The following is a 15,542-nucleotide window of genomic DNA, read 5'->3' on the forward strand; positions in this document are numbered from 1 at the left end:
AGTATATCGTAGTGGTGGCCGTTTAGTGTGAGGCATATAAAAAAACCCCCCCTTTCAAAACGTCTTGTACACCATTTGCTGTGGTTTAGTTTGCTCTCATGTCTGGTACATATGTACAGGTTACATTTCAGGTTTGATTTTGTTCACATCGATAAACAAATAAATATTGTAACAGTCCTGCGGTTGCGTCAACTTCTACTGCGAATTACTCGTTTTCTAATTTAAAATAACGCAATAAACAAGAATATTTATCACAAATTATAAGTTTTTAAGAATCAACTTGATTTGATGCATATTCCTACCATTGAAATATTTAATGCTATTTTCTAATACATGGTACAATGGATTGGTTAGTAAAAAATTATTTGTCAATAAACATGTTTAATAATGGAATAACAAAAAAAAAACAACATTATTATCATTAACAATTTATCTATCTTTTTTCTTATGCTTTGATTTCTTTTTCGACTTGTGCTTTTTGTTTTTCTTTTTCTTTTCCTTTTTCGTTTTAACCTTCGCTTCGACCCATGAATCAGAGCTGGAAGATTCATCGAGATCCCTCTCATCTTTTCTCCTAAAAACGGGTTTGAAATTATTTTCAGGCATTTCTTCTAATCTCTTTTGTAAATTTTCTGGAATTTTCGGACCATACACTGCTTCCGGTAAAATACTATCTGTGTTTTCTATTTGGCCAGTTTTATCTATTTTTTCTTTTGAATTATCGTTTATTTCTTTTGCTTCATTATTTAATGAATTTGTAGTTTTCTGGTCGGATTTTTCTTTGGTATCTGTAGTTTTATTTTCAGACTGCCTCTTCCAAGAATTTAGTTCATCAAAATCGATATTAGCAAAAATTCCTCTCGGTGGAGATGTGTTTCTTTCAACATTTAGTGGTTTTTCTATAAAATCTTTATAATCAGTGCTTTTTGTTTCTTCAGTAATTTCCTCATTTTCACTGTCACTTAAAAATATAGACTTATAAAGATCCATTTTATCAAACTTTTCTATTGTTTGCACTGTTTCTGTCTCTTTATCTTTAGTTTGCAAATCTTTTTCAGACTCTTTCATGAATAGTTCTGCTACAGTCATTCTCTTGTAAGGTCCAGTATTTATTTCTGTTGACACTGGCTTATCTACTTGCTTTTTAACCTCAACTGGCTTGTCAGTTTTATTTTGTTTATCAACATTTAATGATTTAGATCCGCTGAATTTGCTCTGTTCTTTCGTAAAACTTTCTTTGTCGTGAACTGAAGATTCCATATATGAGAAAATTGAATATGACACTTTTGATTTTTCATCTTTCTTAGGTTCACTTCTGCAACAATCAAATGTTTGTAGATAATGTTATCAAAATATTTAACTAATTTAACAAAAAAATATAATACATAAAGGCGCATTTACAAAACGACAAATTGCTTTAAATTTTAAATACGAAAATCAAGTTACCTTTCCCCGATTTCCGGTACATTAAACCTCTTGCACACTAAAGCTTCCGGTCGCCATTTCGTTTCCTTTCTAGTCATTGTACCGTACGCGCCCATTTTAGCAGCCTCTATTTGCTCAGGAGTTGCTAAACCGTAATTGACTGAGCTCTTAGCTACAGCGGTGAGGGGATTTAAAGCACCTTCGTCTGGTTCTGAGGCGTGTGTGAACCTAGAAAATTCGCAAATATATTTTTACAAGCTTTTATTTAACTTGGAATGTATGTTACTATGTTAGTTAGGGTAGAATCTTGCAACCCAATTTTGAAGGATATATCTTCAACTAATTAAGGTGTTGTTTGTTTTATTATGTGTTTGTATATCCATGTAACTGTTTACGCGATTGTGTGCGTATAAAACAGAGTCAATTTAATTATTTAAAATGAAATTTGAAACAATGAACGAATGAACTATCACTTTTAAACTGTCAAGTTCGAAAAAGTTTAAAAATAATTTCGATATACTGACGCTTTGATGAAGCTATCTTTGCATATTGTTGAAATAAATTTAAAATTGCAGCCTTCACTCATAGTGTAAAATTGTTGATTAACATGTTATTTAAATATATATTTTTAGTCTGTGTACTTTTTACTCTTTGTTCCGCTTTAAGAAATTATTATCTATACTTGTCAAGTTGTCACAGTGTTCCTAACTTCTTATAATTAATAAAACTTAAAACTAAATAATGTGTTTTAATCACAACAGGTTATGGGCCCAGGATGCTCTAATCTATCAATTAATATTGTGCAAGTGAAAAGTCAATCGAAATATAATAATATATATTCGGTAATAGCAGTAATACCGTGAATATTAAACCACGTACATAACCTACGTTACCGGTACGCAGATTTTTAATATTTTATTTTGCTGTTACAAATATTATACAGATAAAATGAATAACAACAATGCAATAATGTCAATCCCTAAACTCACGGGTCGAGAAAACTGGTCAAGCTGGAGTTTTGCGGTCAAAGCCTATTTGCAACACGAGGAATTGTATGACTGCATACTGACCGAACCAACACCCGATGATCTAAAATCAATGAAGAGAGACGTTAAAGCTAAGTCAAAACTCATATTATTAGTAGATCCAATTATATATATACACATTCAAGATGCTGAAAACGCAAAACAACTTTGGGAAAATCTAACCAAATCATTTGAAGACAGCGGATTGACTAGAAAAGTAGGATTGCTAAAAGATTTGATAAATACAACACTAGAGACGAGTGAAAGTGTAGAAGCATACGTAAATAAGATTATGTCATCTGCCCACAAGCTAAGAAATATCAATTTTAAAGTTGATGAAGAGTGGTTGGGAACACTGATGCTTGCTGGCTTACCGGATACTTACAAACCGATGATTATGGGTATAGAAAGCTCTGGTGTGAAGATAAGTGCTGATATGATTAAAACTAAACTGCTTCAGGAAATAAAATCAATTGATTCAGACACTACCGTACTTTACACAAAGCATAGTAAGTTTAATAAGCCTATTAATAATAAAAGTCAAAAGAAAGGTCCGAGATGTTTTAACTGCAACCGCTATAACCATTTAAGTAAAGACTGCTGGTTCAAGAAAAATAAAAAGGAACAAAGTAATAATAATTCTGGCTATGTAGCTGTGTTCTCAGCAACAGCTCATAATGATGATGGGTGGTATATTGATTCAGGAGCATCTATGCACATGACGATGAGGCAAGACTGGCTTTATGATGATGTACCCCCACCAATTACAAATATCAAAATAGCAAATGACAAAATGCTTCCAGTTAAAAGGTGTGGCAAGATAGACTTACAAGTTATAACAAAAGAAGGAAAACAGTCAAGACTGCCGTTTCCAGCTGAAGGTACCCGAGCCAAGAAACCTCTAGAGTTAGTACATTCTGACATATGTGGACCGCTGGAAGTGAAATCACTAGGAGGGGCCAGGTACTTCCTCACATTAACTGATGATTATACCAGAAAAGTTTTTGTTTATTTTTTAAATAACAAATCAGATGTTTTTGGAAAGTTTAAAGAATATAAAGCCTTAGTAGAGAATCAACTTAGTTTAAATATAAAATGTTTACGAACTGATAATGGAAGGGAGTACATAAATAAGGAGTTCTCAGATTATTTAAAGAAATCAGGCATAATTCATCAAACTTCCAATTCATATACTCCTCAACAGAATGGTTTGGCAGAAAGAATGAATCGCACACTCATGGAAAGAGCACGCTGTATGCTAATCAATTCAAATTTACAGAAACACTACTGGGCGGAGGCAGTATCTACAGCTGCCTATATTACTAACCGTTGTCCAACACGTGCACTGTCATATGCTACACCTGAGGAGATGTGGTGTGGAAAGAAACCTGATGTAAGTAATATAAAAGTATTTGGTTGTGAAGCCATGGTTAAAGTACCTCAAGAAAAACTACAAAAACTGGATCCTAAGGCAATCAAGTTAATATTTATTGGTTATTGTGAAACTACCAAAGGTTACAGGTTCATAAATCCAAAAACTCGAAAAATTACCGTAAGTAGAGATGTAGTATTTATGGAAAACTCAATAAGACAAAACCATGTAGTAGTACCCTTAAATTCAGAAGAAAATAATAAAACAAGTAATGAAACAGAGCCTTTAATGGACAGCACAGAGATGTATGAAACTTCATCAGATAGTTCTCAATCAAATAATATAAGTACAGTAACGAGCAGTGATGATTCATTTCATTCTGATGAAAGCTCTATATATATTCCTGAAAATAAAAATTATAATTTAAAACAACACAGTATTATTCAAACCAGATCAATGAAAACTAAACAAGAAAATAATACTTACCTCTGTACAGGTGAAGTTCCCGATAATGAAAATGTACCACAGACATACTCTGAAGCTATATCATCTAGAAATAAGGATAAATGGCAACATTCAATAGAAGAGGAATTAAAAGCACATGAGCAAAATGAGACATGGACATTGGTAGAGAAACCACAAGGTTCAAAGGTAATTGGCTGTAAGTGGATTTTTCGTATAAAGGACGAGCCATCTGGCGCAGTCTATAAATCTAGACTCTGTGCAAAAGGATGTTCACAGAATTACCTAATTGATTATACAGAAACATTTTCCCCGACTGTGAGATATGATTCTTTGCGAATTCTACTTTCAGAAGTATGTCAACATGAACTAGAAATGTTACAGTTTGATGTCAAAACTGCTTTTCTGTATGGAGACATCACAGAAGATATATATATGTATCCACCTGAAGGAATAAATGCCCCACCTAACTATGTATGTAAATTGAAAAGGTAGAGACCTTTTATGGCTTAAAACAAGCACCACGCTGTTGGAATAATAAATTTAAAAGTGTACTAAACAAATTTGGTTTTGAAAACAGCCATTCTGATCAAAGTGTCTATATAGGAAGTATTGAAGGAACAAAAGTGTATCTCTTGCTCTATGTTGATGACGGATTAATTATATCTAAGAAGAAAGATGTTATAAGTAAGGTAGTGAATGACCTCAAAGCAAATTTTGAAATAAGAACCATGGAGGCAAAAAATTTTGTAGGTCTTCAAATAGAACGGTCTGACAAGCAAATATTTATTCACCAGAAGAAGTATATAGAAAAATTACTGATAAAATTCAATATGAATGATGCCAATGGAAATAGTATTCCTGTAGATCCTCATACAATCTTGGAAAAGGTAGAAACAGCGGCCGAAGAGAGTATACCATACAGAGAGGCAGTAGGGTCTCTGATGCACCTTGCAATTGTCAGTAGACCAGATATTATGTTTGGCGTAAGCTTAGTAAGTCGTTTTATGAACTGCTATAATAATACTCACTGGGCTGGTATAAAAAGGATATTTCGATATTTAAAGGAAACCAAAGAATATGGGTTACTTTATTTTTCAATGAAGAATAATATAGTAGAAGGCTATAGTGACTCAGACTATGCTGCCGACACTGACACAAGGCGATCTACTACGGGATATGTATTTATTAAAAATGGAGGAGCTGTAACATGGGCAAGTCAACGACAGCAATGCATAGCCCTCTCCACTACAGAAGCAGAATTCATGGCTGCATGTTCCGCTACAAAGGAAGCATTGTGGATCAAAAGACTACTACTTGACATTGGTGCCTATAATCAGGACACAATTTGTTTAAGTGTGGACAGTCAAAGTGCAATATCAGTGATTAAAAATATAGACTTTCACAAAAGGTGTAAACATATTGATATTAAGTATAAGTTTATTAAAGAAAAGTTTCAAGAAAAAGATATAGATGTAAAATACTTATGTACAAGTGAGCAGTGTGCTGACATATTTACTAAAGCTCTTCCTCGAGTAAGATTTCAATATCTTAGAGATAAGTTAGGAATTTGTTGTTATCAATTTGCAAATAATAATCCTTTGAAATAGTAGCATACTACATGTGTTAAGCTAGCTATTAAGAAATTTTTGTAGTGTTTAATAATACTGTTACTAATTATTGTTAATTACTAAAGTTAGATGAGGGAAGGCTTTAATTTGGTGGGTGTGTTGAAATAAATTTAAAATTGCAGCCTTCACTCATAGTGTAAAATTGTTGATTAACATGTTATTTAAATATATATTTTTAGTCTGTGTACTTTTTACTCTTTGTTCCGCTTTAAGAAATTATTATCTATACTTGTCAAGTTGTCACAGTGTTCCTAACTTCTTATAATTAATAAAACTTAAAACTAAATAATCTGTTTTAATCACAACACATATAAAAAAAAGTTTAAAAAATACATACACACAGTTTAATAAATACATAAATATGTGCATAAACAATTCTTACCTATCTCCCATAATTCCAGATAAAGGTCTATACAATTTGGCAGCTTGTTCGAACTCTATCATTTCTCTATTTATCTCCCACTCACTCAACCTATCTCTTCCTGTATCTCTACTAACTCTATCTGTTTCTTTTCCACTCTCTTTATCTCTTAAATACTCTTCATATCGCGCCTGTTTCTTGGGATCGCTTATAAACGGTTTGAAAACGTTTATATCTTTTCCTGTATCTTTTATAGATATAAAATCTATTTCTTTTTCTTTATCTTTTTGTGTATCTGTTGAAACGAAATCGATACTCTTTCCGAGTAGTTTGGTTAAGTTTGTTTCTTGTGTTTGTGAGTGTGTCTGTTCTTGTGTTTTTGGGAGAGGCGTTTCTCCGAGTATCGCGCCTCTTGCTTCAGCTGTTAGTTCATGACGTCCTAGACCTAGAATTGTTAAACACACTAGTATTTTGTACTTTATTAAAGATATTTTAGTATGTAAAGAGTATTGTGTTAGTAAGAAGGAAAAGCCAGCAAATCGTAAGAATTTAATGCCACTTAGTACAAATTAATATTATTATTAACATTCACCAACTTATCACGTCATCACAAAATTATTAACATTCACCCATGGTTGAACTTAGTCCAGACAGTTAGTTCAGTTAGAAAATAGAAATAAATTAAAAAAAAATTACACCTTAAAAAAATAAATAAAAAATTTTGAATCATAATCACTTATGAACTAATGACTAACCTTGATCCCTCTGCGGGGCCTCGGTGGCGTCGAAGCGGGAGCGCCGGGCCCCGGCGGGCGCAGGGGCGAAGTCCCGCGGCAGGGCGGGCGGGGGGTAGTGAGCCACTGAGGGCAGCGGCTTGCTGGCTTTCACGAACCCTTCTAGCACCTGATAGAGCATAGATATATATTTGTAACTGCTATGTACTATATTTGTACTGGTGTCGTTATTTTTAATGCCATTTTATAGGAGATACAATTGGTGCAAAGAAAGATAGAGGGCACTGTACCAGCAACTACACGCTTATCCGCAATCCTGGGTTTTTGCCAGGCCAGCTAGAAGTATAAATAAAATAATTTATGCAAGTACTAACATTAGAACTTTTAGTTTGGAGTTTTTTCTTGTCCTTTATCTCAGTGGCGCCACCTATCTCGAAGTCGTAGTGTGACATATCATGAGTGTCGTACACGTCGTCGTCATCTGCTTCAAAGGCTCCTACTCCGAAGGCTTGTCCCCTTATCGACACCTGAAATATATATGCATTTTAATGATAGACTTCTGTCTTTACTCAGGTTAACCAATTTTTAAGAAAAGTAAAAAATGTGGACAGTATTTTTGTAAGAATACTTAATTACTTACAAAAATGTTACATACATACCATACATACTGTTATATCAAATATATTAGAAACTTCAATATTAAAACATTGGCACAATATTCAATTAACATGACATTTGTATAGGCCACACATAAGCTTTTTTAGGGGCTTTTTAGTCCATATTTCCTACTATTTGTCATGATTAATTTTTCGGATCCCAAATACAGTATTTTCATCTTACTGACGACAGATGTGTAAAGCATTAAATTTTTTATTCACTTGTGTTGCGGGAACGCATTACTATCTTAGTTACTAATCTTCTTTAACATAACATAACATAACATAACAATACACTTTATTGTACACCAAAACAGAAATAATACATATTATGAACTTAAACAGAGTATCATCAGGCACAAAGGGCGGCCTTATCGCTAAAAAGCGATCTCTTCCAGGCAACCTAGGGGCAGAGGAGATGGTATTGTGTCAGTGTAGGTGTACAAATTGAGACATAAACGTTTGAATATATTTACTTATTTACATACATACATACATAAACATATACATAAATACATACATACGTACATACATACATACATACATACATACACATATACATACATGTATACATAAACATATACATACACAAACACATACATACAAACATACATACATATGTATATATATATATAATTTTATTCACGTTGAATATCAAGATAATGCTTCTTGACAGCCTTTTTAAAAATAGAAAGCGATTGTACACGGCTAATATGCAAGGGTAAAGAATTCCAAAGTCGAGAAGCTTGAACAGTGAAAGATTTAGAATAAAAGGAAGAGGAGTGAGGGGGAATTTCAAGAAGTAAGGTATTCTCAGAACGAAGACTGCGTTCATGGATATCACTAAGAAATTTAAATCGTTGCTTTAGATAAGCAGGTGCAACAGGGTTAAATAGAATAGAGTAAAGTAAGTTAAGAATATGCGTATTCCTGCGAAAGCGAATAGGGAGCCACTTAAGTTTTTTACGGAATTCAGAGATATGATCATATTTACGAAGTCCAAATACGAATCGTATACATAAATTCTGGATTCGCTCAAGTTTATTAATCTGCTCTTCAGTAATGTCAAGATAACATGTGTCTGCGTAATCTTCTTTAACTTACCTTTTTCCCTTTTTCTTTCATAACCAGATGACTTCTAGAATTTCCAGCGTTATCATATTCTCCAGTCAAGTTCCCGAGCACAGAATGCCGACTGAGACCCTTGTAGCCGAGTCCGAAGCGGTCGTTCTTGCGTTGGAGCATATAAGGTTCATAATCGTCCGGTGCAAATAATGTTTCATAGTCAAATTCTGAGTCTGTACTTTCATCTGATTCTTCTTTATTTTCCTGTAAATAGAAAACATTTTATTTGATATTTTAAATAAGAATAGTATGTAAAATTTGTACAAATAATTACAATTTTTTTTATATGGCAATACCATCTACTTTATTAAGACTTCAAAGATACATTACTGTATAATTTTACTATACATTAATACAAAGAATACAAAATATCATATAATATGTAAAACAAAAACTCAAATCTCGATAAAATGTTGTTGTATTGTAAATCATCCATTTTAGAAAATTTGGAGATTTATGGGAAAAAACTTTTATAATCAAAAAACAATAAAAGTTGATCTGCAAAAATCCGATAGCAACTTTATAAAGCAAACTTTTAGTATGACGGTATACAAGCGACCCCATCCCCATACTAGTAAAGAAGTCATTACTAACTGACATTTTTGAAGTAAATACCATTGTATTTACTTCAAAAATGTCAGTTCCAATACACGACTGGAATTTATTCCTTAAAAACGATTACCGTCATATTTAAAAATATAATCACCTCTTTCCCGCAAGAAACGTTGCGCGGTAAAACGTGACTCTCAGGGCAAGTCCTAGCATCAATTTTTTATTTTATAAAAAAGTTGATATTTTATAACAGTGCGGCAAACGAGCGAACGGAGCCATGTGATGTTAAATGGCTACCATCGCCCAACGACATCTGCAACATTAAACGAGTTGCGGATGCGTCGCCCGCCTTAATAGGAAAGATGTCTAAACACTTAAAAACTGCTCAGCGTTTCTTCTTCACTCCCTATATTCTTTTCAAATACGTATATTAAAATTCCATCTCACCTGTCTCATCTCGGTGGGCATATAACAGCCATATACTTTATGCTGATCTTTAGCACGTTTCTTGTCGCTACGAGTCAGTCTACCCCCCACCCCCTGGCCTTCCTTCCACCCCATTTTACGAAGCATCTTCACTGCTGCTGTCTCATGGACCGCCCGGAGTAACTGTCCTAATACTGGTTCACCTGAATAGAATTGGAAAATGTATTTTACTGTTTTCAAATGTTCTATAAATGGGCAATATGCTTTGCATCTGTTAGAGTTGTACTAGATGATAGATCCATATCTGAGCACTATGACAGATTACCAAGAAGTATTCTAAGCATATAAATTCTTGAAATATTTATGACCTGCAAGTTTCCCCATGGTAATCTTCTTGATTAACGAATTACGGAAAAAAAACTCTTGTTAATTCTATTGATTCAAAATCTGTCTTAAAACTATATCCTTTTAGATCACAGTTTAAAAATTTTAATTTACAATTGACTTACTGAAAATAACAAATAAATTTACATTATAAATACATCAAATCAGTTTGAACCATATCTACAACATATATCTCCCTATGTAAAAAACAGTGATTGACAGATATTGTGGAACTCTAAAGAAAGATATCTTTTACATTTTCCAGTACTTTAATATAGGATGGAATTATTAAAAATGTATTTATAAAAACCCACAAATATATAACAATTTTATGAGTTAGGAAACAGCTCGACTGGAGAAATACCTCACAGTCGACCTCACTGAAGATCACTGGTAAGTAATACAGCTTTCAAGGCGTATTATGTTCTTGTTATGAGTAAGGTAGACAGAGCTCTGGGAAGGGTAAGGGATTAGGGTTTGCTGGCATAGCTCCTAATGCTGCAGGCATTTATATATCCAGGTAGATTGTTTACTTCTTTGTCACCTTTATGGTCTATTTAACAATACAGATCACCCCACATAAATACAAGGTAATATTTTTGATTAAAATTGTAACAGATTTTGACCTCAAGTTATATCAGTAAGAAAATCCATACCAGGTATAGGCCCATCGTGAAATCCTCTGTAATGCAACCTCTTTTGTCCGGAGAACTCACTTTTGGTCTGCAGATTGCGAGGTGCGATCCCATACTCTGAACGATCTTCTTCATCCATGAAGTCTTCGGGTCTTTGATTCTACGACAAAGGCAAGTTGGAATAAGTTATATGTTTAAAAATAAATAAATCGTTAGTAAAATTAAATCTTAAATATAGTTAGTGAGATTAATTTGAACAAAGAGTACTTGGACTGAGCTCATTTTGATAGTTAAAAATATTAGATTTTTGCAATGGAGATTATTAGTGAGAAAAATTACTGATAGTAAATGATTACGATTCTGTAGTTAGTTAAATTGAAGTGAAAGAAAAAATGCGGACAAGTAAAAGAGACACTGAAGAAATTAGAAATATTAGTTTGTGGACGCTTACTGAAATCTGAGCCTTCTCCGAACGTGAACTTTTAAAACTACTTGGGGCCCATCCTTCTGGTGTCCCAACGGTGTTTCCATAACCCGCTGAAAAGCCTCCAGTGAAAGCTCCATGGAACCTCCTCCTACCATGCTCATCAACTGCATACTGATCGGGTTGTTGCTGAAATTTTCTTTTCAATGGTACTTCATCTATAAAAGAATATACATGGTTGTTATCATTGATGCCTGATAGCGATTATTAGGAGGGGAGTATATCCTTATCCACCAACGGGCCTCTTCCTTCCACCGCCAGGCCTCTTTCTCTATGTAGGAGAAGGATCAGAGCTTAATCCACGCTGCACAAATGCGGGTTGGCGGATGGGTTTACATGCATTGACATAAATAAACGGTTAGAATAAGACATTCTATTCTATTAGACTCCGAATATTTTAGTCGTACCACAATGTCATAAAGCCTAAACAGGCTTAAGCTATTAGTATGAATACATTCTCGTTCTTCGTGAACTTATTTAACATAATAAAATGTACTAACAAAGATTTTGTTTACACATTTCTTAGACCAGTTATGCCATACCTTCTTCAAAAGGATCTAGAGGGGTTCCATAACGAATAACGTTTTCCTCCGATTCGTCACTGCTCATTGTTAAAATAATGTTTTAATTAAGTCATATACAAATCATTCGTAATAAATTACATTCTTAAAATTGATATTTTGTTTCAATTGCGATTGTGCGGAATGTCAAGTGTCAACTGTCAAATATTATAATACTATGGAAATGTCAATTCAGTTTAGTTCAAAAATAGGCATGTATATTTATTTATTAAATACATTCCATAATTTTAATTAGATAAAATATAAAATACTATATAATATAGAAGTGCTGTGTCGCTACGGCACCAAAGTATATAGCCACCCCCTCTCTTCCCGTCGGTGACGTAAGAGGCGACTAAGGGATAACAAGGTTCAACTATCACCTTGGAACTTAAGAAGCCGACCGATGGCGGGATAACCAACTAACCGCTGGCTTTGAAACACACAGGCCGAGGACGGGCAGCAGCGTCTTAGGTGCGACCACAGAGTACAGTAAGTATACCGGGATGGTGCGACAAAGTCAGCACTGCAGTCACAAACCCGCCTGCCCAGCGTGGTGACTATGGGCAACACACATGAGTTCACGCATTTTTGGCGCGAACTTGTGGAGGCCTATATCCAGCAGTGGACTGCAAAAGGCTGGAATAATGATGTTGATGATGATATAATATAGATAAAATTTTAAAAGAGAGAAAAGTAATTTTATCAATAAGTTTTTTTCAGTGCTTATCACTTTTTATTTTCTATTACTGTCTAGTGTAATATATCCCATCTTAGGAATGATGAAAATTATGAAATTTAAAATAATAAATTCTAAAAGCAGTCTGATGAAGCATTGTACAATAAAACAGCTTATTGTTTCTACACTATATTTGCAAATTAATATACGGCCAAAATTACTACTATATAAATTTTTTATAAATCTAGGTACACTATAAGTCTAACAGTATACTATAATAATAAATGGTTTATTAAAATAAATAAAATACAAAACAATATCATATTGATAAAGTCACAACCTATTCAAATAAATATACAATATTAATATCACAGACAAATCATAAACAAAAGAGATTTTTCCAAAAAAGGTTTTTCTCATCATCTTATACCTTGACCTAAAACTGTTTTGTCTATCAGCATTTCCTTAATAACATGTTGTAGCTTGGTTATTGTTCTAAATCTATCATCCCCATTAAGGCAGGCATTTAGCAGTCTATCGAAGTGTGGTTTTGAAGCATTTACTTCTTTAGGCATAGGGTACAGTAAAGGGTTTTCATCGCCGGCTAAAATATAACAGGCAGACCATAAATTATGATCGCTTAAATGGTGTTTACACATGTTTTCAATGGAAAATGAGAAACCAGGGCCCATTGATTCTCGGCTGTAACGTTGATACCAATTTGGCAAGTCTCCTTTAGGTAATATGTGTTTGTCGAGTACAATAATATCTTCTAAATCGATAAACGTGATTTCGTCTTTTTCATTTGCTACTATGTTATCTAGAGACCAATCCATTAAGTAGAAACGGAATCTGTAAAAGAACAAAATAAATTATTTAATTATAAATTTTAATGTTAACTTTAGAACTAGCTAAGTAAATTTCACTTTGTCTTTGTGAGATGGGTTGAAAATTATTTAAATTATGAAAATATTATTGTCAATGATGATATAAATCTAAAACTAGATATCTACAATATAGATGATCATTTTGATTCCAACTATTTTGGCAGTATTGCAAGCAGACAGACTAGTCAAAAATACCCCATTTTAGAAATAAATCATAGTGTTAATAACAATTTAGAAACAAATACATCTAAATATGTCCAGCACTATTTAATCACACTTCAGCTTATCACAGTCCACTGCTGGACATAGACCTCCACAAGTTCGCGCCAAAAATGGCGTGAACTCATGTGTTTTGCCCATTGTCACCACGCAGGGCAAGTGGGTTGGTGACCACTGGGTTGGTGACCACAGGGCTGGCTTTGTCGCACCGAAGATGCTGCTGCCGTCTACGGCCTTTGTATTGAAAAGCCAGCAGTTGGATTGTTATCACGTCATCACTCGGCTTTTAAAGTTAAAAGGTGGTAGTGGAGCTGTGTTATCCCTTAATAGCCTCTTCCAACACCCACGGGAAGAGAGGGTAGCAATATTCTTTACTGCCGTAACCATACAGCACACAGTATTATTTAATCACTACCTTACAATTTAAATCATTAAGCTTAATTATAATAATACCTATCATGTTTAAATGTAAAATCCATTGCAGCGTCTAATATCTTCTGAGCGTACTTTAGCTTTCTGTACCACGGTACGTGCTGCAGCTCTGAGAGTGGTTTCCCTTCATACCCTACCACTTCCAACCTACCACACACACCACCATACGGTGGTACTAGCCATCCGTCGACCTTTCGTATAACCTACGGCAAGAAAACTATGAGGGTAGTTTAATAAAACTTAATACATTTACGAATACAAATACTTTGTACATAAATATTAACACAAAATTGTGTATTTAGAAGTCAAGTTTATATTAATTATGTGCATCAGAGTCAAATTAACTCCCAAATTTTACTTTATCTATATTAATATTATAAAGGTGAAAAGTATGTTTAAATGTGATAATTTCAGGAACTACTGGTCCAAATTGATTAATTCTTTTTGTGTTGGATAACCTATTTACTCAGGAAAGCTATAGGCTATTTTCCCCCTCATATTAACGCTTGTAAAACTGCAAAACAGCTAGTTATTACACAAAATGGTGATAAGCCCAGTAAAAATAAGAAAAAGCTTTGAAGAATATGAAAAACATGTTATACTTCTTCTTCATACAAATATTAATATATTGAGTCATTGTTATATGGCATCTACATTTGTTTAGTTGATAAAAATAGTTTAAACTCCATTCTCTGTTTCGAACTTGTTTAAAGAAATTTTATAATAAAATTATATAAAATGTGAAATTAACCTGCAAAATAATTGGTTCTGGGTTGATATTCAATATTGTCCATATATTTAACATTTCAGACTTATAGTTACCCTTTCTGCTATTCAAAATAGGTTGCAATAACTCATACAGACTGTATGCATAAGGACAAAGAACTAATCCCTTTCTCGGCTCTGTGTCTACCCAAGTTATGTTATACTCGACAGTTTTCAGGACTTTATCATCAATATTAGAAGTGTTTAGAAGTTCAACAGGTTTACAGTTTTCTTTTAAATTGAACTCTTTGCAAATTTTCTCATCAAACACTTTGAATTCGGTATCGTGTGCTAATTTTTTTAATACAAGACGTCTGTTTGATTTCGTATAACCGTAGAATATGTTTTTTGCATTAAACATAGACCACTGAGAAGTTTCTAAAGTTATTTGATCGGAATACAATTCAGGACACACAGATACCCCGTAGCAGGCTGGACATCGGTTCAGATCGGTGAGCTGCATGACTTGAGGACCTTTCAGCCCTCCAAATAGCAAAACAGAGGCGTAAAACGATAAAGCAAACACAGTTAGCATGAGTGCGACTCGCTTACAAAATCTACGTCTTAGCAACATGTTTTCGTAAATTTTACCCTTCATTCTTTCAAAACAGTTATTACACACATGTAACAAATATTTTGCACATAATGGTCAGTTATTTGAAAAGTAATTCAAGCATATTATGTTTTACAAGATATTATAACTTTATTCCTTCGTAACGATATATTAA

The 15,542-nt window shown here is 33.6% G+C and overlaps 2 protein-coding genes and 1 long non-coding RNA gene across 3 annotated transcripts; all 3 read right to left on the reverse strand.

The window, feature by feature from the left end:
• Nucleotides 1-369: 369 nt before the first annotated feature.
• On the reverse strand, nt 370-11,986 carry LOC123665422 (G patch domain-containing protein 1 homolog). Its single transcript, XM_045599733.1, has 10 exons — nt 11,815-11,986; nt 11,240-11,430; nt 10,810-10,948; nt 9,791-9,972; nt 8,771-8,995; nt 7,385-7,537; nt 7,032-7,179; nt 6,298-6,721; nt 1,447-1,653; nt 370-1,315 (listed from the first exon to the last, which is right to left on the reverse strand). Exons 1-10 carry the CDS (start codon nt 11,879-11,881, stop codon nt 430-432), a joined length of 2,622 nt encoding a protein of 873 aa, XP_045455689.1. The 5' UTR covers nt 11,882-11,986; the 3' UTR covers nt 370-429.
• On the reverse strand, nt 4,092-4,418 carry LOC123665423. The gene is made up of 2 exons (XR_006745032.1): nt 4,309-4,418; nt 4,092-4,225 (listed from the first exon to the last, which is right to left on the reverse strand). It is a non-coding gene; the product is annotated as an uncharacterized LOC123665423 (long non-coding RNA).
• A 701-nt stretch (nt 11,987-12,687) lies between the features above and the next one.
• LOC123665485 (divergent protein kinase domain 2A) lies at nt 12,688-15,442 on the reverse strand. Its single transcript, XM_045599781.1, has 3 exons — nt 14,801-15,442; nt 14,071-14,252; nt 12,688-13,363 (listed from the first exon to the last, which is right to left on the reverse strand). Exons 1-3 carry the CDS (start codon nt 15,410-15,412, stop codon nt 12,931-12,933), a joined length of 1,227 nt encoding a protein of 408 aa, XP_045455737.1. The 5' UTR covers nt 15,413-15,442; the 3' UTR covers nt 12,688-12,930.
• Nucleotides 15,443-15,542: the final 100 nt, after the last annotated feature.

Source organism: Melitaea cinxia, chromosome 24, assembly GCF_905220565.1.
Source record: "Melitaea cinxia chromosome 24, ilMelCinx1.1, whole genome shotgun sequence".
In the NCBI taxonomy this organism is placed as follows: Eukaryota; Metazoa; Arthropoda; class Insecta; order Lepidoptera; family Nymphalidae; genus Melitaea; species Melitaea cinxia.